The 27,753-nt window shown below is 42.1% G+C and overlaps 2 protein-coding genes across 4 annotated transcripts; one reads left to right on the top strand and one right to left on the bottom strand.

Annotated features, from left to right (window-relative positions):
- Positions 1-331: 331 nt before the first annotated feature.
- Positions 332-21,075, bottom strand: LOC133541359 (F-box/LRR-repeat protein 19-like). Of its 3 annotated transcripts, XM_061884744.1 has the most exons (11): positions 13,774-14,153; positions 6,892-7,080; positions 6,659-6,802; positions 6,498-6,584; positions 6,256-6,441; positions 6,153-6,185; positions 2,464-3,569; positions 2,211-2,374; positions 1,984-2,145; positions 1,702-1,923; positions 332-1,638 (listed from the first exon to the last, which is right to left on the bottom strand). In XM_061884744.1, exons 2-11 carry the CDS (start codon positions 7,063-7,065, stop codon positions 1,430-1,432), a joined length of 2,487 nt encoding a protein of 828 aa, XP_061740728.1. In that variant the 5' UTR covers positions 7,066-7,080; positions 13,774-14,153; the 3' UTR covers positions 332-1,429. The 3 variants fall into 3 exon arrangements, with proteins under 3 accessions (XP_061740728.1, XP_061740727.1, XP_061740726.1); XM_061884743.1 differs by lacking the exon at positions 13,774-14,153 and adding an exon at positions 20,906-21,075 and having other exon boundaries at positions 1,702-2,145; XM_061884742.1 differs by having other exon boundaries at positions 1,702-2,145; positions 13,774-14,154.
- On the top strand, positions 20,410-27,752 carry LOC133541366 (NEDD8-conjugating enzyme Ubc12). Its single transcript, XM_061884758.1, has 6 exons — positions 20,410-20,694; positions 20,981-21,075; positions 26,750-26,788; positions 26,870-26,973; positions 27,084-27,147; positions 27,216-27,752. Exons 1-6 carry the CDS (start codon positions 20,580-20,582, stop codon positions 27,354-27,356), a joined length of 558 nt encoding a protein of 185 aa, XP_061740742.1. The 5' UTR covers positions 20,410-20,579; the 3' UTR covers positions 27,357-27,752.
- The last annotated feature ends 1 nt before the right edge of the window (position 27,753 follows it).

Genomic DNA, 27,753 nt, shown 5'->3' with positions numbered 1-27,753 from the left:
AAGTCCAGCACACTGAACGCAGCAGCGCGAGCATGTGTGAAGGCGCGTGCTCGTTCACGCTCATCAACTTCATGCTTTGTTTCTTAATAACGACAGTGACGTCACACGTTGTCTTTTTGTGTTGTCAGGAAACGGAGAAGAGTGAATGACGCAATCTATATTTTTGAACGTTACCGTGAAGAATACGTCACGTTAGCCGGTGAGAGGCAATATTGTGCAACTATATTCTTATTAAACATTAATGTGATTCAAACAGCTTTATTGTGATGAAAAAAACAATACTTATATGTGCGTGTGCATGAACACTCCGGAAGTCAGAAAAGCAAAGGTAAAAAAACAACAACTCATTGTTTCTTTATTAGTCATTTTTACAGTAGTCAACCCATACGTAGCTGCCTTGAGTTGCTCTTTCGCTTCTCCTTCTTGCCCTCATTTCCAGACACTCAGGTAAAGTATAAAAAAAAAAAGAGAAAATGCCTTTTTTTTTTTTTTTCAAGAAAAAACACGTTTTGGCAAACAAGGATGAAGGTCATGATGATCCAGTGCATTTGTAGAAAACATCCATCTAGACAAAAATAATAATAACAAAAAATATTCGGCTGGCGTGATTGGATAAGAGCTTTGAGGAGCTTGTCCATTCAGCACGGAGACAACCGACAAGAACACATCTTTATGGCACAACACTGCGAACACAGTGGGATTCAAATAAGACATTTGTCACAGTTTTGTCCGACCAACAGTCAAAGACTTCAGTAAACAATAAAACAAAAAAAAAGAAGCTTATTCAAACTTTTCGGAAGCTGCAACCAGAGCTTTTGTTCCTTTCGCCATTCCATCAAACCGGAAGCTCGCTAATGACCTCAGTTTTTGTTGACACGTTAACGAGCTAGCAAAGCGTGCTTATTTGTAGTGTAGCTCGGAAGCTAACATGTTAGCCAGCTGCTAGCCTAGCTGCCGGAATACAACGTTGAAATGAAGGAGACGTTTTCAGGGAAGGCGTGGCCATTTGACGAAAACAACCTTGCACCTGAGAAAGACGATGAATGGCTTCTGACAGAGCGACGTACGACAAAAAACGTGAACCGTGGTAGTGGCGCGCGTGCACACGCTGGTTAGCCTAGCTTAGCTTGGGGGTTGCCAACATGCAGACTCAACACAGCTAAGCTAGCTAGCCTAGCATCGTGGAAGAAGACAGACAGCACTTCCTGTCGCTCTGAGGCCGGCGAGCAGGCGTGACGATTGGCTGCGGGAGCGGAGGGAATGTCGGGGGCTGTGGGGGTGCGACATCATTTACAGTAAATAAAGGACAGGTATTTATACACGTGCACACTTTTGTACACACCACAAGTATGTACACGCCGAGGGGTAGGATTCTTCCTTTTCTTCCTCCCCACCTGGAGTATCAGAAGCTCATGTCCAATAACGCCGTTTAGCTGTTCTTTAGCAGCATCCTGTCCTCAGGGGGACAGGAAGTGGAAGCAGCGAGCACGGCGGCTGAGGAAGAGGACGGGCGAAGGGGTAAGCACAGCAGCAGTTCCGCCTCGGAGGGGAGGAGCGAGCAGGAGCGCAGGTCCACCGTCTGGATGGCGGGGCACTGCTGGAGCAGAGTAGCGCTCTGCCCCGTCACCTTGGTGCACCCTGGCGGGGAAGTAGACGGCATTATGGGATGCACCGCTCCAACCCGACGCCGCTGGAACTTACCCGCCAGGCTGACGTGCGTCAGCGTCTCTCTAAGCGGCGAGGCGGGGGAGGTCAGCGTCTGCACGGTCTCATCCGACAGGTTGGCGCAGTGGCTCAGGTCCAACCTGGCCAGGCGGGGGACGTAGCGGACCAACAGGCGGGACGAGGCGTCCGTCAGGTCCAGGCCGGACAACCTCAGCTCCGTCACGTTGTGGAAGCACCCTGCTCGCGTCTCGCTGTGCGCTGGGGCACCAATCACATATGGGTCAAGAGGAGACGCGACCTGGAGGGGGCGGCGCTCACCTGTTCTGGTGTCAGGGGGCGGGGCCAGCAGCTCCTTCAGGTGAGAGTCCTTCAGGTCCTCCACGCGACTCAAGTCCAACAACCTGAGACACGGACAGGTGCTCTGACACAGCGCAGACACCACCGACCACGCGCATCCCGCCACGTTGAGCTCCAGCAGACCTGTAGCGCACACACGTCAGTGAGCACACACACACACACACACACACACACAGGCAGGAAGTGACCTGGCAGGCGGCTGATGAGCCACATGAGCTGCTTCTTGGAGATGTTGGTGAATCCCAGGTTGAGTGAGACGGGTTGTCTGCGGATGATTCCACTCAGCATGGGCGGCGTGATGGAGCGCTGTCTGCTCACGTCGATCTGGCGCCACAGCCTCTTGTCGCAACACCTGCCGTCGCCATGGCAACACAGCACACACACACACACACACACAGGTAACGGTTAGTCTGCTGATGGACGGGACGGCGGATGACTCACCAGCGGCTCCACGTGCGACACACCCTCATGCACACGCACAGCTCCGGCTGACTGAGGTACGTGAACACCCGCAGCCACACGTCACGCGTCATAATATGGGAGGAGCCAGAGTCCAGCGGCAGGCAGCTGGGCTCGGGGCAGGTGGGAGGCGGCCTCACCAAGTGTCTCTCCATTTGGACGGGGCGTGGCGGCGACGGCACGGCGGGCGGGCTGCGCTTCATTACGTGAGAGCGCGGAGCCAGGCGGGACGGTCGGGAGCAGGGGGACGCAGCCATGGCTGACATCATCAAGCCGCCTCCCCCTCCCTCCCCGTTGGAGGCGGGGATCGAGGTGGAGAAGTTTCTGGAGGCGGGGGTGGTCTGGTTCTTCATGTTGCTACGACTCTTGTTACTCTTAGTCCCGCCTCCCCCACCCCCGCTGTGTCTGTGATTGATGGAAAGACTGCTGGCGTTCTCCTTCTCGCCCGCCACGCCTCCTCGTGTCCGGCCGTTGCGCGCATCCTGTCCGTTGCTGCGCTGCTTGGCCGTCAGGCCGCCATGTTGGGAGGACGGAGCCATCTGATTGGAAGAGAGAGGAGAGGGCGGCAGGAGCGAGGCAAGGTTTTTCCTGGTCCTGTCATCCTCCTCGGCTCCTTTCCTCCCCCTCGGCAGGACGGAGGAGTCTCCTCGCCGCCGGGCTTTGTCTCCCGCCTCCTCGCCCTCAGACTCCTCGCTGGCGCTGAAGCCCAGTTCGGCCAGACGACGGCTCTTGTCCGCCCGACTCCCGCTGCTGATGCCGTAGGTGACGGGAGGAGGCAGAGACGGCGAGCAGGGCGAGGAGCCGCCGCCGCCATGCTCCTCCTGCAGGGAGTCCTCGGAGTCGGACTCGGAGTCGGACTCAGAGCTGGATGAGGACGAGGAGGAGGAGGAAGGCCGGCGTTCCAGCAGACACATCCTCCTGAAGCGTTCCAGTTTTTCTCTGTGATGAGAGCGCGGGTCTGCGCCCGAGACCCCCCCTTGCCCCACCCCGCCGTCTGCGGTCAGAGACGAGGAGGAGGTGGGGCCCAGAGCCGGCCCTCCGGCTGAAGAAGCGGGGCCGTTTGACTCCTCGACTTCCTGTTTGGGTTTCTGCCCAAAAAACAGGAGAGACGGCAGTAATGAGCGCACACGAGAGAACCAGAACCAGACACAGATACAGTACAAGGACCAAAGACAGGACTGGACACAGAAACTGAACCAGGAACAGAAACAGGACAAGACACAGACGCAGGACTAGACACAAAACCAAAAACAAGACCAGACATGAAAACAGGATCAGACACAAGACCATACCAAGACACAGATACAGGATCAGAAGCAGGACCAGATACAGACACACGACCGGGACCAGAAACCGGACCAGACACAGACTCAAGAACCGGACCAGTACCAGACACAGAAACAGACACAGGACCAGAAACAGATACAGACACAGACTCAAGAACAGGACCAGTACCAGATAAAGACCAGACTCAGATACAGATACAAACACAGGACCAGACTCAGATACAGATACAGATGCAGATGCAGATACAGACACAGATACAGGACCATACACAGACACAGGAACAGACTCAGACACAGATAGAGATACAGGACCAGACACAGATACAGTTACGGGACCAGACACAAACACATATACAGATACAGGACCAGACACAAACACATATACAGATACAGGACCAGACACATACAGACACAGGACCAGACAGAGATACAAATACAGATACAGACACAGACACAGGACCATATACAGATACAGACACAGGACCAAATACAGATACAGACACAGGACCAGACACAAACACATATACAGATACCATGAATTGATTAACATGGACCCCGACTTAAACAAGTTGAAAAACTTATTGGGGTGTTACCATTTAGTGGTCAATTGTAGGGAATATGTACTGTACTGTGTGATCTACTAATAAACGTTTCAATCAATCAATCAATACAGATACAGATACAGGACCAGACACAGATACAGATACAAACACAGGACCAGACTCAGATGCAGATACAGACACAGGACCAGATGCAGATACAGGACCAGACACAGATGCAGGTACAGGTACAGGTACAGGTACAGATACAGATACAGATACAGACACAGACACAGACACAGACACAGACACAGACACAGACAGAGGACCTAACACAGATAAAGACACAGACACAGACACAGATACGGATACGGATACAGACACATACACATACACAGGACTAGACACAAAGACAGAGACACAGGCACAGACACGGTACACAGGACACGGACACAGATACAAAAACAGTTACAGACACTGATACAGATACAAAAACAGTTACATACACTGATACAGACACAGACACAGACAGAGGACCTAACACATATAAAGACACAGACACAGATACGGATACAGACACAGACAGAGGACCTAACACTGATACAGATACAGACACAGACACAGACAGAGGACCTAACACATATAAAGACACAGACACAGATACAGATACAGATACAGATACGGATACAGACACAGACACAGAGGACCTAACACTGATACAGATACAGACACAGACACAGACAGAGGACCTAACACATATAAAGACACAGACACAGATACGGATACAGATACAGATACAGATACGGATACAGATACGGATACAGACACAGACACAGACACAGACACAGACACAGACAGAGGACCTAACACAGATAAAGACACAGATACAGATACAGATACAGATACAGACACAGACACAGACACAGACACAGACACAGACACAGACACAGACACAGACACAGACACAGACACAGAGGACCTAACACTGATACTGATACAGATACAGACACAGACAGAGGACCTAACACATATAAAGACACAGACACAGATACGGATACAGATACAGATACAGATACAGATACGGATACAGATACGGATACGGATACGGATACAGACACAGACACAGACACAGACACAGATACAGATACAGATACAGACACAGATATAGACACAGATACGGACACAGATACAGATAAAGATACAGACACAGATACAAACACAGATACAGATACAAACACAGATACAGATAGACACAGATAGAGGCACAGAAAAAGATAGAGACACAGACACGGACACGGATACGAATACAGAAAGATGCAGATACAAACACAGATAATAGAGATACAGACACAGACACATAGGACCAGACAGATACAGATACGGATACGGATAGATACAGATACAGACACAGAGGACCAGACAGATACAGATACGGATACGGATACAGATAGATACAGATACAGACACAGATACAGATAGATACAGACACAGACACAGAAGACCAGACAGATACGGATACGGATACAGATACAGATACAGACACAGACACAGATACAGATGGATACAGACACAGATACAGAAACAGATACAGATAGATACAGATACAGATAGATAAAGATACAGACACAGAGGACCAGACAGATACAGATAGATACAGACACAGACACAGATACAGATACAGATACAGAAACAGATACAGATAGATACAGATAGATACAGATACAGATAGATAAAGATACAGACACAGAGGACCAGACAGATACAGATAGATACAGACACAGACACAGATACAGATGGATACAGATACAGATACAGATACAGACACAGGACTAGAACAAGTCGTTACCTTTTTCAGACGTTTTTCGTGTGCACTTTTCATCTGGAAAGAAATCCACAGGGCTTTTATTGTGAAGCAGCAAGACAGGAAGTTCAGCAACACGGCGACTTACCTTCTTCTTGGGCCCGCTGTCCACGGGCACGTCTTTTTCCCGCTTCCTCTTGTGCCCCCCCTCCGACCTGCCCACCTCCTCCAGGGAGGGCGGGGCTTTCTTCTTGGGGGGCGGGTCGTCCGTCAGCTTCCAGCGGCCCACCTCGCCGTTGTCCATCCTGCGCTTGCCCAAGATGTCCGCCTGGTCCTGCAAGAAGGTGGCGTGTGAGGGTTTTGCCGGGCGGGGGCGGCGGTGCTGCTCACCTTGCCGGTCTTGCCTTCCTTGTGGCACTTGGGACACTCCCAGCAGTTGGGGATCTCCTCGTTGATGACGCCTTCGGCTTTGCCCATCTGCCGCACAACACTCACACGTCAACACTCCTCGGGGAGGGGGCGGGGCTAGCACACAGGAAGTGGGCGCTGACCTGAAGGCATCTGGGGTGGATGATCTCGTTACAGATGGTACATTCCATCAGGCACCAGCTGAACTTGTCCTCCTCCGACTCCACCGTGTCCTCCTTTCCCGCCTCGCCGCACGCCAAGCACACGGCCGTGTGCGGCAACACGGGCTGGGGTGAGAGGACAGAGAGCGTCGGTGAACGCGGACACGGCGTGTGCGTGTTGCCGTGGGAACAGAAGAGCGCGTGCGTGACCTCACCGCCGTGCACTGTCTCAGCAGGCAGGACTGCTTCATGCGTCCTGGTCCTCCGAACTTCTTCATGTCCTTGCAGAAGTGACACTCGCCACACTCGCTCCTCGTGCACGCCTGACAGCGCCGGCACCGTGTCCTCCTGCGCCTAGCCCCGCCTCCAAGCGCCTTACTGCCCGACATCCCCCGGCCGCTCAACTGCCAGAGACATGGACACATCCCATCACACAACTGTCGCATAAAGACATTTTACAAAAAAAGGCTTTTTCACGCATGAAGACATTTTACAGAAAGTATTTTTCACACACGAAGACTTAAAAGTATGTTTCATGCATAAAAACATTGTAAAGTATTTTCCGCACATGAAGACATTTAAAAGTATTTTTCACACGAAGACATGTTAAAGTCTCTTTCACAAACACAAACACTTAAAAATATTTTTCACACATGAAGACATTTAAAAGTATTTTTTACACATGAAAACATTTTAAAGTCTTTTTCACAGATGAAGACATTTATAAGTCTTTTTCACACATGAAAACATTTTAAAGTCTTTTTCACACATGAAGACATTTAAGTGAAGTGAATTATATTTATATAGCGCTTTTTCTCTAGTGACTCAAAGACATTTTAAAGTCTTTTCCACACATGAAGACATTTTAAAGTCTTTTCCACACATGAAAACATTTTAAAGTCTTTTTCACAGATGAAGACATTTATAAGTCTTTTTCACACATGAAAACATTTTAAAGTCTTTTTCACACATGAAGACATTTAAGTGAAGTGAATTATATTTATATAGCGCTTTTTCTCTAGTGACTCAAAGCGCTTTACATAGTGGAACCCATTACCTAATTTTACATATAAACCACTGGGAGCAGGTGGGTAAAGTGTCTTGCCCAAGGACACAACGGCAGTGACTAGGATGGCAGAAGCGGGGATCGAACCTGCAACCCTCAAGTTGCTGGCACGGCTGCTCTACCAACCGAGCTATACCGCCCCACCATTTAAAAGTATTTTCCACAAATGAAGACATTTAAAAGTATTTTTTACACATGAAGACATTTTAAAGTCTTTTTCACACATGAAAACATTTAAAAGTATTTTTTACACAAGAAGACATTTTACAGAAAATGTATTTTTCACACATGAAAAATTTAAGTGTTTCACACATGAAGACATTTTAAAGTCTTTTTCACAGATGAAAACCTTAATAAGTCTTTTTCACACGTGAAAACATTTTTAAGTCTTTTTCACACATGAAAACATTTTAAAGTATTTTTCACAGATGAAGACCTTTATAAGTCGTTTTCACACGTGAAAAAATTTTTAAGTCTTTTTCACACGTGAAAACATTTTTAAGTCTTTTTCACACAAGAAAACTTCTTAATGTCTTTTTCACACATAAAGACCTTCTTAAATTATTTTTCACAGATGCAGACCTTTGTAAGTCTTTTTCACACATGAAAACATTTTAAAGTATTTTTCACAGATGAAGACCTTTATAAGTCGTTTTCACACGTGAAAACAATTTTAAGTCTTTTTCACACATGAAGACCTTAAATTCTTTTTCACGAATGCAGACCTTTATAAGTCTTTTTCACACATGAAAATATTTTAAAGTCTTTTTCACAGACCTTTATAAGTCGTTTTCACACGTGAAAACATTTTAAAGTCTTTTTCACACATGAACACATTTGAATGTCTTTTTCACACATGAAGACCTTCTTAAATTCTTTTTCAGATGCAGACCTTTATAAGTCTTTTTCACACATGAAAATATATTAATGTATTTTTCACACATGAAGACATTTTTAAGTCTTTTTTACAGATGCACACCTTTATAAGTTTTTGTTCACATGTGAAAACATTCTAAAGTCTTTTTCACACATGAAAACATATTAATGTATTTTTCACACATGAAGACATATTAAAGCAGGGGTCTCAAACACGCGGCCCGCGGGCCAATTGCGGCCCAAGAGACGTTTTTATGCGGCCCGCGCTTTGATACGCAATTTAATGTTGGTGCGGCCCGTGAGTTTAATATGAACGGCGCTTGATAGGTCATACATGCCAACGTCCCCAATTTTCCCGGGAGACCCCTGAATTTCAGGGCATCAATTCTCTCGAAGCTCCTGTCAATTTTTACCAGATCAACAATATTCAGGGGGTGCCAAAATGGCCCTGCCTTTAGCGCCCCCTACATCCTGACCTGACAGCGTGCAAGCCCAGTTGCATGTTGCATCTGGCCATGTGAGACGCACATGTGTTAATGCAAGATATATTTGATCAACAGCTACACACGTCACACTAAGGGTGGGCGTAAAAAAAACTTTTAACACTGTTACAAATATGTGCCAGACTGTGAACCCATACCAAACAAGAATGACAAACACATTTCGGGAGAACATCCGCATCGCAACACAACATAAACACACCAGAACAATTACCCAGAATCCCATGCAGACCTAACTCTTCCGAGCTACAATATACACACCCCTGCTACCACCAACCCCCCACACCCCCTCCCTCCATACTTGCGTCGGTTGAGGTGTTGTATATTGTTGTCCTGCAAGGTGTTCTGGGTATTTGTTCTCTTGTGTTTAAGTTGTGTTAGGGTGCGGAAATTCTCCCAAAAAGGGTTCGTCATTCTTGTTTGGTGTGGGTTCACAGTGTGGCGCATATTTGTAACAGTGTTAAAGTTGTTTATACGGCACCCTCAGTGTGAGCTGTATGGCTGTTGAACAAGTACGTCTTGCAGCCACTGACTTTGTACTGCACAAGTCTCACATAACATGTTACACATTGGTTGTGTGATATAAAAGCGTGCACGATGACATGTAGTAAAGCAGTAGTCTTCTTTTGAAGATGCGCGGACCCCTGGAGGTACTTGAAGGGATGCCAAGGGACAAGTGAGATTTATTAAAAACATATGTTTATTGATTAATACTTCAATGAAGTATGAATGTAAATTCATAAACTGTGGCAAAATAATACAACAATCAAACATTCAGTGTTGACAGCTGGATTTTTTGTGGACATGTTCCATAAATATTGATGTTAAAGAGTTATTTTTTTGTGAAGAAATGTTTAGCATGAAGTTGATGAATCCAGATGGATCTCTATTACAATCCCCAAAGAGGGCACTTTAAGTTGATGATTACTTCTATGTGTAGAAATCTGCATTTAGAATTGAATCACGCGTTTACTTTTCAACAAGTTTTTTGTTATCTTTATACCTTTTTTCAAATAGTTCAAGAAAGACCACTACAAATGAGCAATATTTTGCACTGTTATACAATTTAATAAATCAGAAACTGATGACATAGTGCTGTATTTTACTTCTTTATCTCTTTTTTTCAACCACAAATGCTTTGCTCGGATTAGGGGGTACTTGAATTAAAAACATGTTGACAGGGGGTACATCAGTGAAAAAAGGTTGAGAACCACTGTTGTAGAGGACGTTAAAGGCAGTGCAGTCACGGCAGCCCTTCATAATGTCGGCCGGGTGAAAATTGGGACAAATTCGGGGGAATGGTTGCACCGGTAGATTGTCGGGAGGTGCACTGAAATTCAGGAGTCTCCCGGAAAAATGGTGAAGGTTGGCAAGTATGTTGTTAGGCCGGGAAAGCCATTCATAGAAGGTGAATTCATTAAAAAGTGTATGTTAGATTTTTTAAGAAATCTTTTCTTGCAGCCCAGCCTCACCCAGTTTCTGCATCCAATGGCCCCCAGGTCAATTGAGTTTAAGACCCCTTTTTTAAAGTCTCTTTCACAAATGAAGACATTTAAAAGTCTTTTCCACACATGAAGACATTTAAAAGTCTTTTCCACACATGAAAACATTGTAAAGTCTTTTCCACACATGAAGACATTTTAAAGTATTTTTCACAGATGAAGTCCTTTTGTAAGTCTTTTTCACATATGTAAACATTTTAAAGGCTAATTCACACATTAAGATATTTTAAAGTCTTTTTCACACGTGAAAACTTTTGAAAGTATGTTTCACACATGAAGACATTTTAAGGTCTTTCTCACACATGAAGACATTTTAAAGTCTTTTTCACACATGAAGACATTTTAGAGTCTTTTACACATGAAAACTTTTGAAAGTCTTTTTCACAGATGAAGTCCTTTATAAGTCTTTTTCACACATGAAAACATTTTAAAGTCTTTTTCACAGATGAAGTCCTTTATAAGTCTTTTTCACACATGAAAACATTTTAAAGGCTTTTTCACACATGATGACATTTTAAAGTCTTTTTCACACGTGAAAACTTTTGAAAGTATGTTTCACACATGAACACATTTATAAGTCTTTCTCACACGTGAAGACATTTTATAGTCTTTTTCACACATGAAGACATTTTAGAGTATTTTTCACAGATGAAGTCCTTTATAAGTCTTTTTCACACATGAACACATTTTAAAGGCTTTTTCACACATGAAAACATTTTAAAGTATTTTTCACAGATGAAGTCCTTTATAAGTCTTTTTCACACATGAACACATTTTAAAGGCTTTTTCACACATGATGACATTTTAAAGTCTTTTTCACACGTGAAAACTTTTGAAAGTATGTTTCACACATGAACACATTTATAAGTCTTTCTCACACGTGAAGACATTTTATAGTCTTTTTCACACATGAAAACATTTTAGAGTCTTTTACACATGAAAACTTTTGAAAGTCTTTTTTACACATGAAGACATTTTAAAGTATTTTCTACACATGATATTTTAAAGTCTTTTTCACACATGAAGACATTTTAGAGTCTTTTACACATGAAAACTTTTGAAAGTCTTTTTCACACATGAAGACATTTTAAAGTATTTTCTACACATGACATTTTAAAGTCTTTTTCACACATGAAGACATTTAAGTGAAGTGAATTATATTTATATAGCGCTTTTTCTCTAGTGACTCAAAGCGCTTTACATAGTGGAACCCATTACCTAATTTTACATATAAACCACTGGGAGCAGGTGGGTAAAGTGTCTTGCCCAAGGACACAACGGCAGTGACTAGGATGGCAGAAGCGGGGATCGAACCTGCAACCCTCAAGTTGCTGGCACGGCTGCTCTACCAACCGAGCTATACCGCCCCACCATTTAAAAGTATTTTCCACACATGAAGACATTTTAAAGTCTTTTCCACACATGAAGACATTTTAAAGTCTTTTCCACACATGAAAACATTTTAAAGTCTTTTTCACAGATGAAGACATTTATAAGTCTTTTTCACACATGAAAACATTTTAAAGGCTTTTTCACACGTGAAAACTTTTGAAAGTATGTTTCACACATGAACACATTTATAAGTCTTTCACACGTGAAGACATTTTAAAGTCTTTTTCACACATGAAGACATTTTAGAGTCTTTTACACATGAAAACTTTTGAAAGTCTTTTTCACACATGAAGACATGTTAAAGTATTTTCTACACATGAAGACATTTTAAAGTCTTTTTCACAAATGGAGACATTTTAAAGTCTTTTCCACACATGAAGACATTTTAAAGTCTTTTTCACACATGAAGACATTTTAAAGTCTTTTTTAAATATGAAGACATTTTAAAGTCTTTTTTTACATATGATAACATTTAAAAGTCCTTTCCACACATGAAGACATTTTAAAGTCTTTTTCACATATGAAGACATTTATAAGTCTTTCACACGTGAAAACATTTTAAAGGCTTTTTCACACGTGAAAACTTTTGAAAGTATGTTTCACACATGAACACATTTATAAGTCTTTCACACGTGAAGACATTTTAAAGTCTTTTTCACACATGAAGACATTTTAGAGTCTTTTACACATGAAAACTTTTGAAAGTCTTTTTCACACATGAAGACATGTTAAAGTATTTTCTACACATGAAGACATTTTAAAGTCTTTTTCACAAATGGAGACATTTTAAAGTCTTTTCCACACATGAAGACATTTTAAAGCCTTTTTTAAATATGAAGACATTTTAAGGTCTTTTTTACATATGATAACATTTAAAAGTCCTTTCCACACATGAAGACATTTTAAAGTCTTTTTCACACATGAAGACATTTTAAAGTCTTTTTCACACATGAAGACATTTTAAAGTCTTTTTTAAATATGAAGACATTTTAAGGTCTTTTTTACATATGATAACATTTAAAAGTCCTTTCCACACATGAAGACATTTTAAAGTCTTTTTCACATATGAAAACATTTAAAAGTCTTTTCCACACATTCAAACATTTGACATGACAGTCCATTCACACATTTGACATGACAGTCCATTCTCACATTTGACATGAGAGTCCATTCACACATTTGACATGACAGTCCATTCTCACATTTGACATGAGAGTCCATTCACACATTTTACATGACAGTCCATTCGCACATTTGACATGACAGTCCATTCTCACATTTGACATGAGAGTCCATTCACACATTTTACATGACAGTCCATTCTCACATTTGACATGACAGTCCATTCTCACATTTGATATGACAGTCCATTCACACATGACAACATTGCAGATGAAATGTGACGGATGTAAACACAACAATGCTAAGCTAACTGGCAGGGCGGTGAGCGTTGATTGACAGGTGACCCAGGTGCTGTGTGCAGGTGACTTAAGGGAGTCACGTGACCTCCTCCTGGCTGAAACATCACAAAGCAGCCTGCTAGCTAAATGATGCATCTGTGCTAAATGCTAACAAGTATCACACACGCACGCGCGCACGCACGCACGCACACGTGTTATTTGTGTGTGAAGGCATATTGAGATGAAGGTGTGTGTGTGTGCACGCGCGCACGCACGCGGAGGGTGCAGAGAAGAACATGAGCTAGCAGGCTAGGTAAGAGGTGAGTTAGCAGTGCAAGCAGGCAGGGCAAGACGCACTAACCTCTCGGTATCAGCCCGCATGCTCCTGGATCGCACATTAGAAAGGATATTAGGAGGTAGCAGCTCCCGGATGGCACATTAGCAGGGGTGTTAGCAGCAGTTAGCCACGTTAGCTCCTCGCCCGCTTCCTTGTTTGTGTGGTTAGCATCACGCGCGCCCCATGCTGCTAGGCTAGCCTGACTTAGCCTGGGCTAGTATCCACACGCCGATCTCTTGTCAATAATACAGATCATCGATATCATCAGCGGAAGGTGCACGTTCACCTCCGCACCTCTCTCTTCCCCCTCTCTCTCTCTCTCTCTTGTCTCTCTCTCCCCTGTCTCTCTGCCCCCTCTCTCTTGCTCTCTCTCCCCTGTCTCTCTCTCTTCTCTCTCTCTTTCTCCCCTGTTTCTCTCGCTCTCTCTCCCCTGTCTTCCCCCTCTCTCTCTCTGCCCTCTCTCTCTCTGCCCTCTCTCTCTCTTTCTCCCCTGTTTCTCTCGCTCTCTCTCCCCTGTCTTCCCCCTGTCTCTCTGCCGTCTGTCTCTCCCCTCCCTCTCTCTCTTTACCCCTCTGTCTATCGCTCTCCATCTCTGCCCCTGTCTCTCTGCCGTCTGTCTCTCTCTCTCTCTCTTCCCTGTCTCTCTGCTCTATGTCTCTCTCTCCCCCCCTGTCTCTGCCCTCTGTCCCTCTATATCTCCCCTGTTTCTCTGCTCTATGTCTCTCTCACCCCTGTCTCTCTCTCCCCAGTTTGTCTCTCTCTCTCTCCCTCTCTCCCCTTGTCTCTTTCTCTCTCCCCTGTCTGTCTCCCGCTCTCCCCCTCCACTTCCTCTCTCTCCTGTCTCTCTCCCTCTCTTGCTCACTCTCTCTCTCCCTCCCTTCCTCCTTCTCTCTTCCCTGTCTCTCCCACTCTCTTCCCCGTCTCTCTCCCTCTCTTGCTCACTCTCTCTTTCCCCTGTCTCTTTTGCACTGTATCGCTCTCCCTCTCTGCCCTCTCTCTCTCCCTCTCTCTCTCCCTCTGCCCACTCTCTCCCTCTCTCTCTTTCTCTGTCTCTCTCCCTCTCTCGCTCACTCTGTCTCTCTCACTATCTCTCGCTCCCCTGTCTCTCTCTTTCTCCCTCTCTCCCTCGCTCTCCCCTGTCCCTCTCCCTCTCTCTGTCCCCCCTTTTTCTCTCGCTCTCTCTCTCCGTCTTTCTTTCACTCCCCCTCTCCCTCTCTCTGTCTCCCCTGTCTCTCTCCCCCTCTCTCTTGCTCACCTCTTTTGCTCCCCTGTCTCTCTCCCTCTCTTGTTCACTCTCTCTCTGTCCGCCCTTTCTCTCTCACGCGCTCTCTCTCTCTCTCTCTCTCTCCTGTCTCTCTCCCCTCCTCTCTCTTGCTCACTATCTTTCTTTCCCCTGTCTCTCTCTTTCTCCCTCGTTCTCCCCCTGTCTCTCTCGTTCACTCTCTCTCTCTGTGTCCCCTTTCTCTCTCTCTCTCCCCTGTCTCTCTTTCCCTCTCCGTCTCCCCTGTCTCTCACCCCCCCCTCTCTCTTGCTCACTCCCTCTCGCTCCCCTGTCTCTCTACCTTTCACTCCCCTCTCTTTCTCCCCTTTCTCTCTGGAGTAGTGAAGTAAAGGTAAGTGAATCATATTTATATAGCGCTTTTCTCTAGTGACTCAAAGCGCTTTTACAGAGTGAAAGCCAATATCTAAGTTACATGTAAACCAGCGTTGGTGGCACTGGGAGCAGGTGGGTAAAGCCTCTTGCCCAAGGACACAACGGAAGTGGGGATCGAACCTGGAAACCTCAAGTTACTTGCACGGCCACTCTACCAACCGAAAACCATCCCCACAGCATGATGCTGCCCTCACCATGCTTCACTTTAGGGATGGCATCTGTGTTTTATTTTTAATATATTAGCACGTTAATGTGCTAATATGTTAAACATGGTGATGGCAGTGTCATGTGTGCAGAATTATAAGGATGAAAATGAATTGATTACATTTTGGAATAAGGCTGTATCATAACAACATGTGGAAAAAGACAAGCACTGTGAATACTTCCTGTATGTATATATATATATAAATATAATTATACAGTATGTACCACATATGTGACAGTATAACAAATACTTTAGATACTTACATGACAGTACCATATATACCTGTATCACTTATATATATTTATATGAGAATACAACATAAATATATGTATATGCAACAGTACCATATACAGTTTGTTTATAAGACAGTATAATGTCAATCAATCAATCAATATTTATATAGCCCTCAATCACTAGTGTCTCGAAGGGCTGCACAAACCACAACGACATCCTCGGTAGAGCCCAAATAAGGGCAAGGAAAACTCACACCCAGTGGGACGCCGGTGACAATGATGACTATGAGAACCTTGGAGAGGACCGCATATGTGGGCAACCCCCCCCCCGTGTATATATATACATATATATATATATATATATATATATATATATATATATATATATATATATACTGTGTATATATGGGGCAGTACAACATATACATATTTATGACAGTCTGACATACATACATACAGTGGGGCAAAAAAGTATTTAGTCAGCCAGCGATTGTGCAAGTTCTCCCACTTAAAATGATTACAGACGTCTAATTTTCATCATAGGTACACTTCAACTGTGAGAGACAGAATGTGAAAAAAAATCCAGGAATTCACATTGTAGGAATTTTAAAGAATGTATTTGTAAATTATGGTGGAAAATAAGTATTTGGTCACTTCAAACAAGGAAGATCTCTGGCTCTCACAGACCTGTAACTTCTTCTTTAAGAAGCTCTTCTGTCCTCCACTCGTTACCTGTATTAATGGAACTTGTTTGAACTCGTTATCCGTATAAAAGACACCTGTCCACAGCCTCAAACAGTCAGACTCCAAACTCCACTATGGCCAAGACCAAAGAGCTGTCGAAGGACACCAGGAAAATAATTGTAGACCTGCACCAGACTGGGAAGAGTGAATCTACAATAGGCAAGCAGCTTGGTGTGAAAAAATCAACTGTGGGAGCAATTACCAGAAAATGGAAGACATACAAGACCACTGATAATCTCCCTCGATCTGGGGCTCCACGCAAGATCTCATCCCATTGGGTCAAAACGATCATGAGAACGGTGAGCAAAAATCCCAGAACCACACAGGTGAATGACCTGCAGAGAGCTGGGACCAAAGTAACAAAGGTTACCATCAGTAACACACTACGCCGACAGGGAATCAAATCCTGCAGTGCCAGACGTGTCCCCCTGCTTAAGCCAGTGTATGTCCAGGCCCGTCTTAAGTTTGCCAGAGAGCACATGGATGATACAACAGAGGATTGGGAGAATGTCATGAGGTCAGATGAACCCAAAATAGAACTTTTTGGTATAAACTCAACTCGTCGTGTTTGGAGGAAGAAGAATACTGAGTTGCATCGCAAGAACACCATACCTACTGTGAAGCATGAGGGGTGGAAACATCATGCTTTGGGACTGTTTTTCTGCTAAGGGGACAGGACGAATGATCCGTGTTAAGGAAATAATGAATAGGGCCATGTATCGTGAGATTTTGAGCCAAAACTTCCTATCCGTGAGAGCTTTGAATGGTTGACCAAATACTTATTTTGCACCATAATTTACAAATAAATTCTTTAAAATTCGTACAATGTGAATTCCTGGATTTTTTCACATTCTGTCTCTCACAGTTGAAGTGTACTTATGATGAAAATTACAGACCTCTGTCATCATTTTAATTGGGAGAACTTGCACAATCGGTGGCTGGATAAATACTTTTTTGCCCCACTGTACATGTGTATGCATATATATACATTATATATATATATATATATATATATATATATATATATATATATATATATATACACATACATACATACACACACACACACACACACATCAATATTTCACAGCAAAAGTACTAGTACTGGAATATTTTACAATGAAAGTTGTAGCACTTGAATATTTAAAAATAAAAGCTGTAGTACTTCCATCCATCCATCCATTTTCTACTGCTTATTCCCATCGGGGTTGCAGGGGGTGCTGGAGCCTATCTCAGCTACATCAGACGGAAGGCGGTGTACACCCTGGACAAGTCGCCACCTCATCACCGGGCCAACACACTCACATTCACATTCACACACTAGGGACCATTTAATGTAAAAAGTAATCAACCTATCCCCAGGTGAATGTCTTTGGAGGTGGGAGGGGCCTATCCCCAGGTGCATGTCTTTGGAGGTGGGAGGGGCCTATCCCCAGGTGCATGTCTTTGGAGGTGGGAGGGGCCTATCCCCAGGTGCATGTCTTTGGAGGTGGGAGGGGCCTATCCCCAGGTGCATGTCTTTGGAGGTGGGAGGAAGCCGGAGTACCCGGAGGGAACCCACGCAGTCACGGGGAGAACATGCAAACTCCACACAGAAAGATCCCGAGCCCGGGATTGAACCCAGGACTACACAAGACCTTCGTATTGTGAGGCAGACGCACTAACCCCTCTTTCACCGTGCTGCCGCAGTAGTACTTGAATATTTCACAAATAAAAGCAGTAGTACTTGAATATTTGAAAATAAAAGCAGTCGTACTTGAATATTTCAAAAATAAAAGCAGTAGTACTTGAATATTTAGAAATAAAAGTAGTAGTACTTGAATATTTCAAAACAAAAGTAGTAGTACTTGAATATTTCAAAATGATAGTACTAGTACTTGAATATTCCAAAATATAAGCAGTAGTACTTGGGTATTTCAAAATAAAAGCAGTAGTACTTGAATATTTCAAAATAAAAGTAGTAGTACCTGAATATTTCAAAATGATAGTAGTAGTACTTGAATATTCCAAAAATAAAAGCAGTAGTACTTGCATATTCCAAAAATAAAAGCAATAGTACTTGAATATTTAAAAATAAAAGCACTAGTACTTGAATATTTAAAAATAAAAGTAGAAGTAATTGAATATTTAAAAGTAAAAGTAGTAGTACTTGAATGATTTTAAATAAAAGTAGTAGTAATTGAATATTTAAAAAAGAAAGTAGTAGTACTTGAATATTTAAAAATAAAAGTAGTAGTACTTGAATATTCAAAATCAATGTAGTAGTACTTGAATATTTCAAAATAAAAGTAGTAGTACCTGAATATTTTAAAACAAAAGTAGTAACACTTGAATATTTCAAAACATAAGTAGTAGTACTTGAATATTTCAAAACATAAGTAGTAGTACTTGAATATTTCGAAATAAAAGTAGCAGTACTTAAATATTTCAAAAATAAATGTAGTTGTACTTGAATATTTTCAAATAAAATTAACAGTACTTCAATTTTTCTAAATAAAAGTAGCAGCACTTGAATATTTTCAAAGTAGCAGTACTTGAATATTTAAAAGTAAAAGTAGTAGTACTTGAATGATTTTAAATAAAGTAGTAGTAATTGAATGTTTTCAAAAATAAAAGTAGTAGTACTTGAATATTCAAAATCAATGTAGTAGTACTTGAATATTTCAAAACAAAAGTAGTAACACTTGGATAATTTAAAATAAAAGTAGTAGGACTTGAATATTTCAAAACAAAAGTAGTAGTACTTGAATATTTCGAAATAAAAGTAGCAGTGCTTAAATATTTCAAAAATAAATGTAGTAGTACTTGAATATTTTCAAATAAAAGTAACAGTACTTCAATATTTCAAAATAAAAGTAGCAGTACTTGAATATTTTCAAATAAAAGTAGCAGTACTTGAATATTTCCAAATAAAAGTGGTAGTACTTGAATATTTCAAAATAAAAGTAACAGTACTTCAATATTTCAAAATAAAAGTAGCAGTACTTGAATATTTAAAAGTAAAAGTAGTAGTACTTGAATGATTTTAAATAAAGTAGTAGTAATTGAATGTTTTCAAAAATAAAAGTAGTAGTACTTGAATATTCAAAATCAATGTAGTAGTACTTGAATATTTCAAAACAAAAGTAGTAACACTTGGATAATTTAAAATAAAAGTAGTAGGACTTGAATATTTCAAAACAAAAGTAGTAGTACTTGAATATTTCGAAATAAAAGTAGCAGTGCTTAAATATTTCAAAAATAAATGTAGTAGTACTTGAATATTTTCAAATAAAAGTAACAGTACTTCAATATTTCAAAATAAAAGTAGCAGTACTTGAATATTTTCTAATAAAAGTAGCAGTACTTGAATATTTCCAAATAAAAGTGGTAGTACTTGAATATTTCAAAATAAAAGTAACAGTACTTCAATATTTCAAAATAAAAGTAGCAGTACTTGAATATTTTCAAATAAAGATAGCAGTAGTTGAATATTTCAAAATGAAAGTAACAGTTCTTCAATATTTCAAAATAAAAGTAGCAGTACTTGAATATTTTCAAATAAATGTAGCAGTACTTGAATATTTCAAAATAAAAGTAGCAGTACTTGAACATTTTGAAATAAAAGTAGCAGTACTTGAATATTTCAAAATAAAACTAACAATAATTTAATAATTCAAAATAAAAGTAGCAGTACTTGAATATTTTCAAATAAAAGTGGCAGTACTTGAATATTTCAAAATTAAAGTAGTGGTAGGTGACTAATTGAAAGCGTAGCAGTACTGAGAGAACAAGCCACACCCCCATCCCCCCGCCCCCCACCCCTCCCCTCCCCCGCTTGGCGCTGGCTAGCAGTTAGCATGTAGCGGCTAGTAGCTAAGCTAGGCTAATGTGATCGTGCGCCGGCTCCATCGACACTCGCAGGCTGCTTCGGGAATCGAGTCCCTCGCTGGGGTAGCACACGACGCGGACACGGTGAAGACTTGGGAGACGTGCTTTTATCCCTGGAGTGAAGATGATTAAGCTCTTTACCCTCAAGCAGCAGAAGAAAGACGAGGAATCTGCGGGAGGAAACCGAACCGGAGCCGGCGGTAAAAAAGCCAGCGCGGCCCAGCTCCGAATCCAAAAAGGTGGGTAGGGGGACCAGGGGGCCAGGGGGGTCAGGGGGGCCATGGAAGTAGAGCACACACCTGCGGTATTGTTGCCACACATTACAGCGACTAGCATGTGCGGCTAGCAGCTAGCTGGCGTGACAACAACATGAACAAACATGTCGGCCAGCAACATCTTCTCCTTTGTCTCTACTGACATTTTGCCTCCTAACTTGCTGTGTCAGCTCACCTGTCTGCCGGGGTCACGCTACGGCGCTGACCTTTGACCTTATCAGGCCCGTCTAATGGTGTCTTGTGTGGTCAGACATCAACGAGCTGAACCTGCCAAAGACCTGCGAGATCAACTTTCCTGACGACGATGACCTGCTCAACTTCAGACTCATCATCTCACCTGATGAGGTGCGTGTGTGTTGTATTTGGAACCTTCTTCAGACATGACCAATCAATCCATGTTTACTTATATATAGCCCTAAATCAGCAGTGTCTCTAAGGGTTGCACAAGTCACAACCACATCCTCACCTCAGATCCCACATCAGGGCACGGAAAAACTCAACCCAATGGGATGACAATGAGAAACTTTGGAGGGGACCGCCAAGTCCAGTCCACAGTGGATCTGGTTAATAGTGTGAGAGTCCAGTCCATAGTGGATCTAACATAATAGTTTGAGAGTCCAGTCCATAGTGGATCTAACATAATAGTGAGAGTCCAGTCCATAGTGGATCTAACTTAATAGTGAGAGTCCAGTCCATAGTGGATCTAACATAATAGTGTGAGAGTCCAGTCCATAGTGGATCTAACATAATAGTGTGAGAGTCCAGTCCATAGTGGATCTAACATAATAGTTTGAGAGTCCAGTCCATAGTGGATCTAACTTAATAGTGAGAGTCCAGTCCATAGTGGATCTAACAATAGTGTGAGAGTCCAGTCCAAAGTGGATCTAACATAATAGTGTGAGAGTCCAGTCCATAGTGGATCTAACATAATAGTGAGAGTCTAGTCCATAGTGGATCTAACTTAATAGTGAGAGTCCAGTCCATAGTGGATCTAACATAATAGTGAGAGTCTAGTCCATAGTGGATCTAACTTAATAGTGAGAGTCCAGTCCATAGTGGATCTAACAATAGTGTGAGAGTCCAGTCCAAAGTGGATCTAACATAATAGTGTGAGAGTCCAGTCCACAGTGGATCTAACATAATAGTGTGACAGTCCATTCCACAGTGGGACCAACAGGAGTAGATCTATTTAATAGTGTGAGAGTCCAGTCCATAGGGGATCCAGTTAATAGTGTGAGAGTCCAGTCCATAGTGGATTTAGTTAATAATGTGTGAGTCCAGTCCATAGTGGGTCTAGTTAATAGTGTGAGAGTCCAGTCCATAGTGGATCTAGTTAATAGTGTGATAGTCCAGTCCATAGTGGATCTAGTTAATAATGTGTGAGTCCAGTCCATAGTGGATCTAACATAATAGTGTGAGAGTCCAGTCCATAGTGGATCTAACATAAGAGTGTGAGAGTCCAGTCCATAGTGAATCTAGTTAATAGTATGAGAGTCCAGTCCAAAGTGGATCTACTTAATAGCGTGAGAGTCCAGTCCATAGTGGATCTAACATAATTGTGAGAGTCCAGTCCGTAGTGGTTCTAACATAATAGTGAGAGTCCAGTCCATAGTGGATCCAACATAATAGTGTGAGAGTCCAGTCCATAGTGGATCTAACATAATAGTGAGAGTCCAGTCCATAGTGGATCTAACATAATAGTGAGAGTCCAGTCCGTAGTGGATCTAACATAAAAGTGTGAGAGTCCAGTCCATAGTGGATCTAACATAATAGTGTGAGAGTCCAGTCCATAGTGTATCTAACATAATAGTGAGAGTCCAGTCCATAGTGGATCTAACATAACAGTGTGAGAGTCCAGTCCATAGTGGATCTAACATAATAGTGAGAATCCAGTCCATAGTGGATCTAACATAATAGTGTGAGAGTCCAGTCCATAGTGAATCTAGTTAATAGTATGAGAGTCCAGTCCAAAGTGGATCTAGTTAATAGCGTAAGAGTCCAGTCCATAGTGGATCTAACATAATAGTGAGAGTCCAGTCCATAGTGGATCTAGCATAATAGTGTGAGAGTCCAGTCCATAGTGGATCTAACATAATCGTGAGAGTCCAATCTATAGTGGATCTAACATAATAGTGTGAAAGTCCAGTCCTTAGTGGTTCTAACATAATAGTGTGAGAGTCCAGTCCACAGTGGATCTAGTTAATATTGTGAGAGTCCAGTCCATAGTGGATCTGGTTAATAATGTGAGAGTCCAGTCCATAGTGGATCTCGTTAATAGTGTGAGAGTCTAGTCCATAGTGGATCTAACATAATAGTGTGAGAGTCCAGTCCACAGTGAATCTAGTTAATAGTATGAGAGTCCAGTCCAAAGTGGATCTAGTTAATAGCGTAAGAGTCCAGTCCATAGTGGATCTAACATAATAGTGAGAGTTCAGTCCATAGTGGATCTAACATAAGAGTGTGAGAGTCCAGTCCATAGTGGATCTAACATAATAGTGTGAGAGTCCAGTCCATAGTGGATCTAACATAATAGTGTGAGAGTCCAGTCCATAGTGGATCTAACATAATAGTGAGAGTCCAGTCCATAGTGGATCTAACATAATAGTGTGAGAGTCCAGTCCATAGTGGATCTAGTTAATAGTGTGAGAGTCCAGTCCATAGTGAATCTAGTTAATAGTATGAGAGTCCAGTCCAAAGTGGATCTAGTTAATAGCGTAAGAGTCCAGTCCATAGTGGATCTAGTTAATAGTGTGACAGTCCAGTCCATAGTGAATCTAGTTAACAGTATGAGAGTCCAGTCCAAAGTGGATCTAGTTAATAGCGTGAGAGTCCAGTCCATAGTGGATCTAACATAATAGTGTGAGAGTATAGTCCATAGTGGATCTAACATAATAGTGTGAGAGTCCAGTCCATAGTGGATCTAACATAATAGTGAGAGTCCAGTCCATAGTGGATCTAACATAATCGTGTAAGAGTCCAGTCCATAGTGGATCTAACATAATAGTGTGAGAGTCCAGTCCATAGTGGATCTGACATAATAGTGTGAGAGTCCAGTCCATAGTGGATCTAACATAATAAATAGAGTCCAGTCTATAGTGAGGCCAGCAGGAGACCATCATGAGTGGAGACAGGTCAGCAGCACAGAAATGTCCTCCAGAGTACTGGAGCCCCAATAGAAAACGCTACATAGCCCGCAGACTTTTTTTGGGCTCTGGGAAGCACTAATAAGCCGGAGTCCTTTGAATGCAATACAATCGGCAAGATAGACCCTTTAGTATTTTTTACCTAAGTAGTATAACCTTAAAGTCAAATTTTAAGTGCACAGGGAGACAGTGCAGGTGAGACACTATTGGTATATATGTATGTATATATGTATATAAAGGTATATACAATATAGGTATATATGTATGTATATATGTATATAAAGGTATATACAGTATAGGTATATATGTATGTATATATGTATATAAAGTTATATACAGTATAGGTATATATGTATGTATATATGTATATAAAGGTATATACAGTATAGGTATATATGTATATAAAGTTATATACTGTATAGGTATATATGTATGTATATATGTATATAAAGGTATATACAGTATAGGTATATATGTATGTATATATGTATATAAAGTTATATACAGTATAGGTATATATGTATGTATATATGTATATAAAGGTATATACAGTATAGGTATATATGTATGTATATATGTATATAAAGGTATATACAGTATAGGTATATATGTATGTATATATGTATATAAAGTTATATACAGTATAGGTATATATGTATGTATATATGTATATAAAGTTATATACAGTATAGGTATATATGTATGTATATATGTATATAAAGGTATATACACTATAGGTATATATGTATATAAAGGTATATACAGTATAGGTATATATGTATGTATATAAAGGTATATACAGTATAGGCGTAATATGATCAAACTTTCTTGTTCTTGTCAAAAGTCTAGCAGCCGCATTTTATACCAACTGTAATCTTTTAATGCTAGACATGGGGAGACATGAAAATAAAACGTTACAGTAATGGAGACGAGACGTAACGAACGCATGGATAATGATCTCAGCGTCGCTAGTGGACAAAATGGAATGGATTTTTGCGATATTACGGAGATAAAAAAAGGCCGTTTTAGTAACACTCTTATTATAATAAGAAGGAAAAGTATCTTCCATATGAGGAGGTGTGAACAAGTGATGACATAATAACATTGCAACTGATAGACAATGTCTCATTTGTGGAGACATCTCTTTAAATGAGGGTGGTCCCAAAAAATAAGGGCTTTTCTGATTGTTTTTTAAAAGTGCTCCCCCATTGGTCAACATATGAAATAACAAGTGTAAACATCTGAAGTTCTCCCCCTCTGGTCAGCATATGTAATAAGTGTGTGTAAGAAATTTAACTACGTCCCTTTGGCCAAAAATTACTAATAAAAAAATCAATAAATATGTATATAGTAGGGGTGTAACGGTACGTGTAGTTGTATCGAACCGTTTCGGTGCGGGGTTGTCGGTTCGGCACGCGGGCGTACCGAACAAGTTCGGAAGCAGAAGTCTTCACAAGCTGCTCTGCTTTCTGCCTCTGTCTCTGCCTCATTGTCCCGCCCACACAACCATAGGATTGGTTACTTACAAAGCCAATCAGCAGTGTGTATTCAGACTTCAGAATGATGTAGTCTATGCTTTAGCGTCAAGCAGATATTCGTCTGGCAGGGGAGGAGCGGACTCTACCCAAATTATACTAAACACTTCTCAGTCACAACTATTACAAACATCACTATGAGCCCGTGACCTTCTAGACACTTAAACTGCAGCTCAGCTCGCTCACAGGATAGGCTTGAGATGAAGGCTAATTAGCTTTTACCTTAACGTTAGCTAATTTTTCTGTGTGTGTGTGTGCGTGTTTTAGGGGCAGCAAAGCCCTGTCTGTTATTTAATTGAACTCCATTGTGTTTAGGGATGAATAGTCTCTCCTATTGCAATTGTACTATTTTTCAGCTATAGTTACATGAATCATTAGTAATGTAGAAGCCTAGTTTTGAATAGCAGGGTCCCTGCTATCACATGTTGATAAAAATACAACATTTACATAATAAAAGTCAACTACAGGCTTCCCAAATGCTGTAACAAATTAAGCATGATGAGTTGACAGTTTCAATGGAAACTGTTTGTTAAACTTTTTATATGAAGAAGAAAGGTTTTGTAATTTTATTTAATCTAACCAACAACCTGACGCAGTTTAATGTGGATTAACGTGGGCAGAATTATTATAGTGTTCCCAATGTTAAAAGGATAACGCCATTGTTTACAAATTTGGTAAATAAATAACCAAAAAAATGTATATTTTGTTTTCTTACTGTACCGAACCGTGACCTCTAAACCGAGGTATGTACCGAACCAAAAATGTTTGTGTACCGTTACACCCCTAGTATATAGACATAAGTTCTGACTTATCACAATATTACTTTTTTTTTTTGTTCTTGTAAAACTGAATTTTTTCAAAGGGAAAATGATGACTTTTGTCATAATTTTGCCAAGTAAAATTCTGATTATTATAATATTGCCAACATTTTTAAGTTTTCTTATAAATTTCTGACTCCTTTCATAAAAGTGTCAAAATGTTAAGCTTTTCTTGAAAAATTTGGACTGCGTAATATTGCATATTTAATTTGGACTTGCGTTGAGTAAAATTAGGACTTTTATTATAATACTGCCAAAATTCTATGTTTTTCTTATGAAATTCAAACTCATTTTTCACAACTAGCTCTTCAAAATGTGCATAGTATGTATATTTTATTCATGTTGGAAATACACTTCTGCATACATCTAGAAAGGTTGCTCCTAAACAGGGAGGCATTTTTATCAGCTCTCAAGAAGGTAACAAATACAAGAATGTGTGTGTGTGAGAGAGAGAGAGAGAGAGAGAGAGAGAGAGAGAGGAGGTCAGAGGTCACTGACCAGGCTGTCCACTTGTGTCTTACAGGGTTTCTACAAAGGAGGAAAGTTTGTCTTCAGCTTTAAGGTTAGACTCACCTGTCCTCACCTGGTCCTGGTCTTGTCCTCAGAGGTGTGTGTGTGTGCGTGTGTGTGTGTGTGCGCGCAGGTAGGACAGGGTTACCCCCATGATCCCCCTAAGGTAAAATGTGAGACCATGGTGTACCACCCCAACATTGACCTGGAAGGAAACGTCTGCCTAAACATTTTAAGGTGACATATTCACTTCCTGCTTGTTGGGTCACATGACCTGAACACCTTCTTACACACTGTGTGTGTGTTCGTGTGTGTGTGTGTGTGTGTGTTTGCGTGCGTGCGTGCAGAGAGGACTGGAAGCCCGTGCTGACGATAAACTCCATCATCTACGGTCTACAGTATCTATTTCTAGTGAGTGGCCCCCACTTCCTGCTCCCTCCGCTGTGGGCGTGTGCTAACCTTTGCTCCTCCCCTTGCAGGAGCCGAACCCCGAGGACCCGCTGAACAAGGAGGCGGCCGAGGTGCTGCAGACGAACCGGCGACTCTTCGAGCAGAATGTCCACCGCTCTCTGCGGGGGGGCTACGTAGGCTCCACCTACTTTGAGAGGTGTCTTAAATAGAGCGCCCGTGACTCCGCCTACCCGCCACGCCCCCCTCCCGCTTACTTGTTTGAGCGACAGACAGGAAGCGGAGGAGGCCCGCCCCCTTAATCTCTTAGTTGACGCCGGCCGATGAGACACGTGACATCACGGCGTCCATGACTTTTCTTTGGCCACGCCCCCTCCTGCGGCAAACTCCAAACGCTCCGAGCACGGGGTGGGAGGGGCTACGGTGAACTCTTGAGATGACATCGTCACGCCGCTCAGGTGGCGAGTTTAGAGTTTGCGTGTGGGTGGGGCTACGGCGGTGGGTGGAGTCAGTGTGTTGCCAGGACGGGGAGGGCGGGGTTTAAATGTTGTGTATATGAACACATTGACTGCAATATGATTTATGTTGAATAAAAAGGTAAACTTCAAG

Source organism: Nerophis ophidion, linkage group LG23 (assembly GCF_033978795.1).
Source record: "Nerophis ophidion isolate RoL-2023_Sa linkage group LG23, RoL_Noph_v1.0, whole genome shotgun sequence".
Lineage (NCBI taxonomy): Eukaryota > Metazoa > Chordata > Actinopteri > Syngnathiformes > Syngnathidae > Nerophis > Nerophis ophidion.
This window is presented reverse-complemented; position numbering and strand designations above follow the sequence as displayed.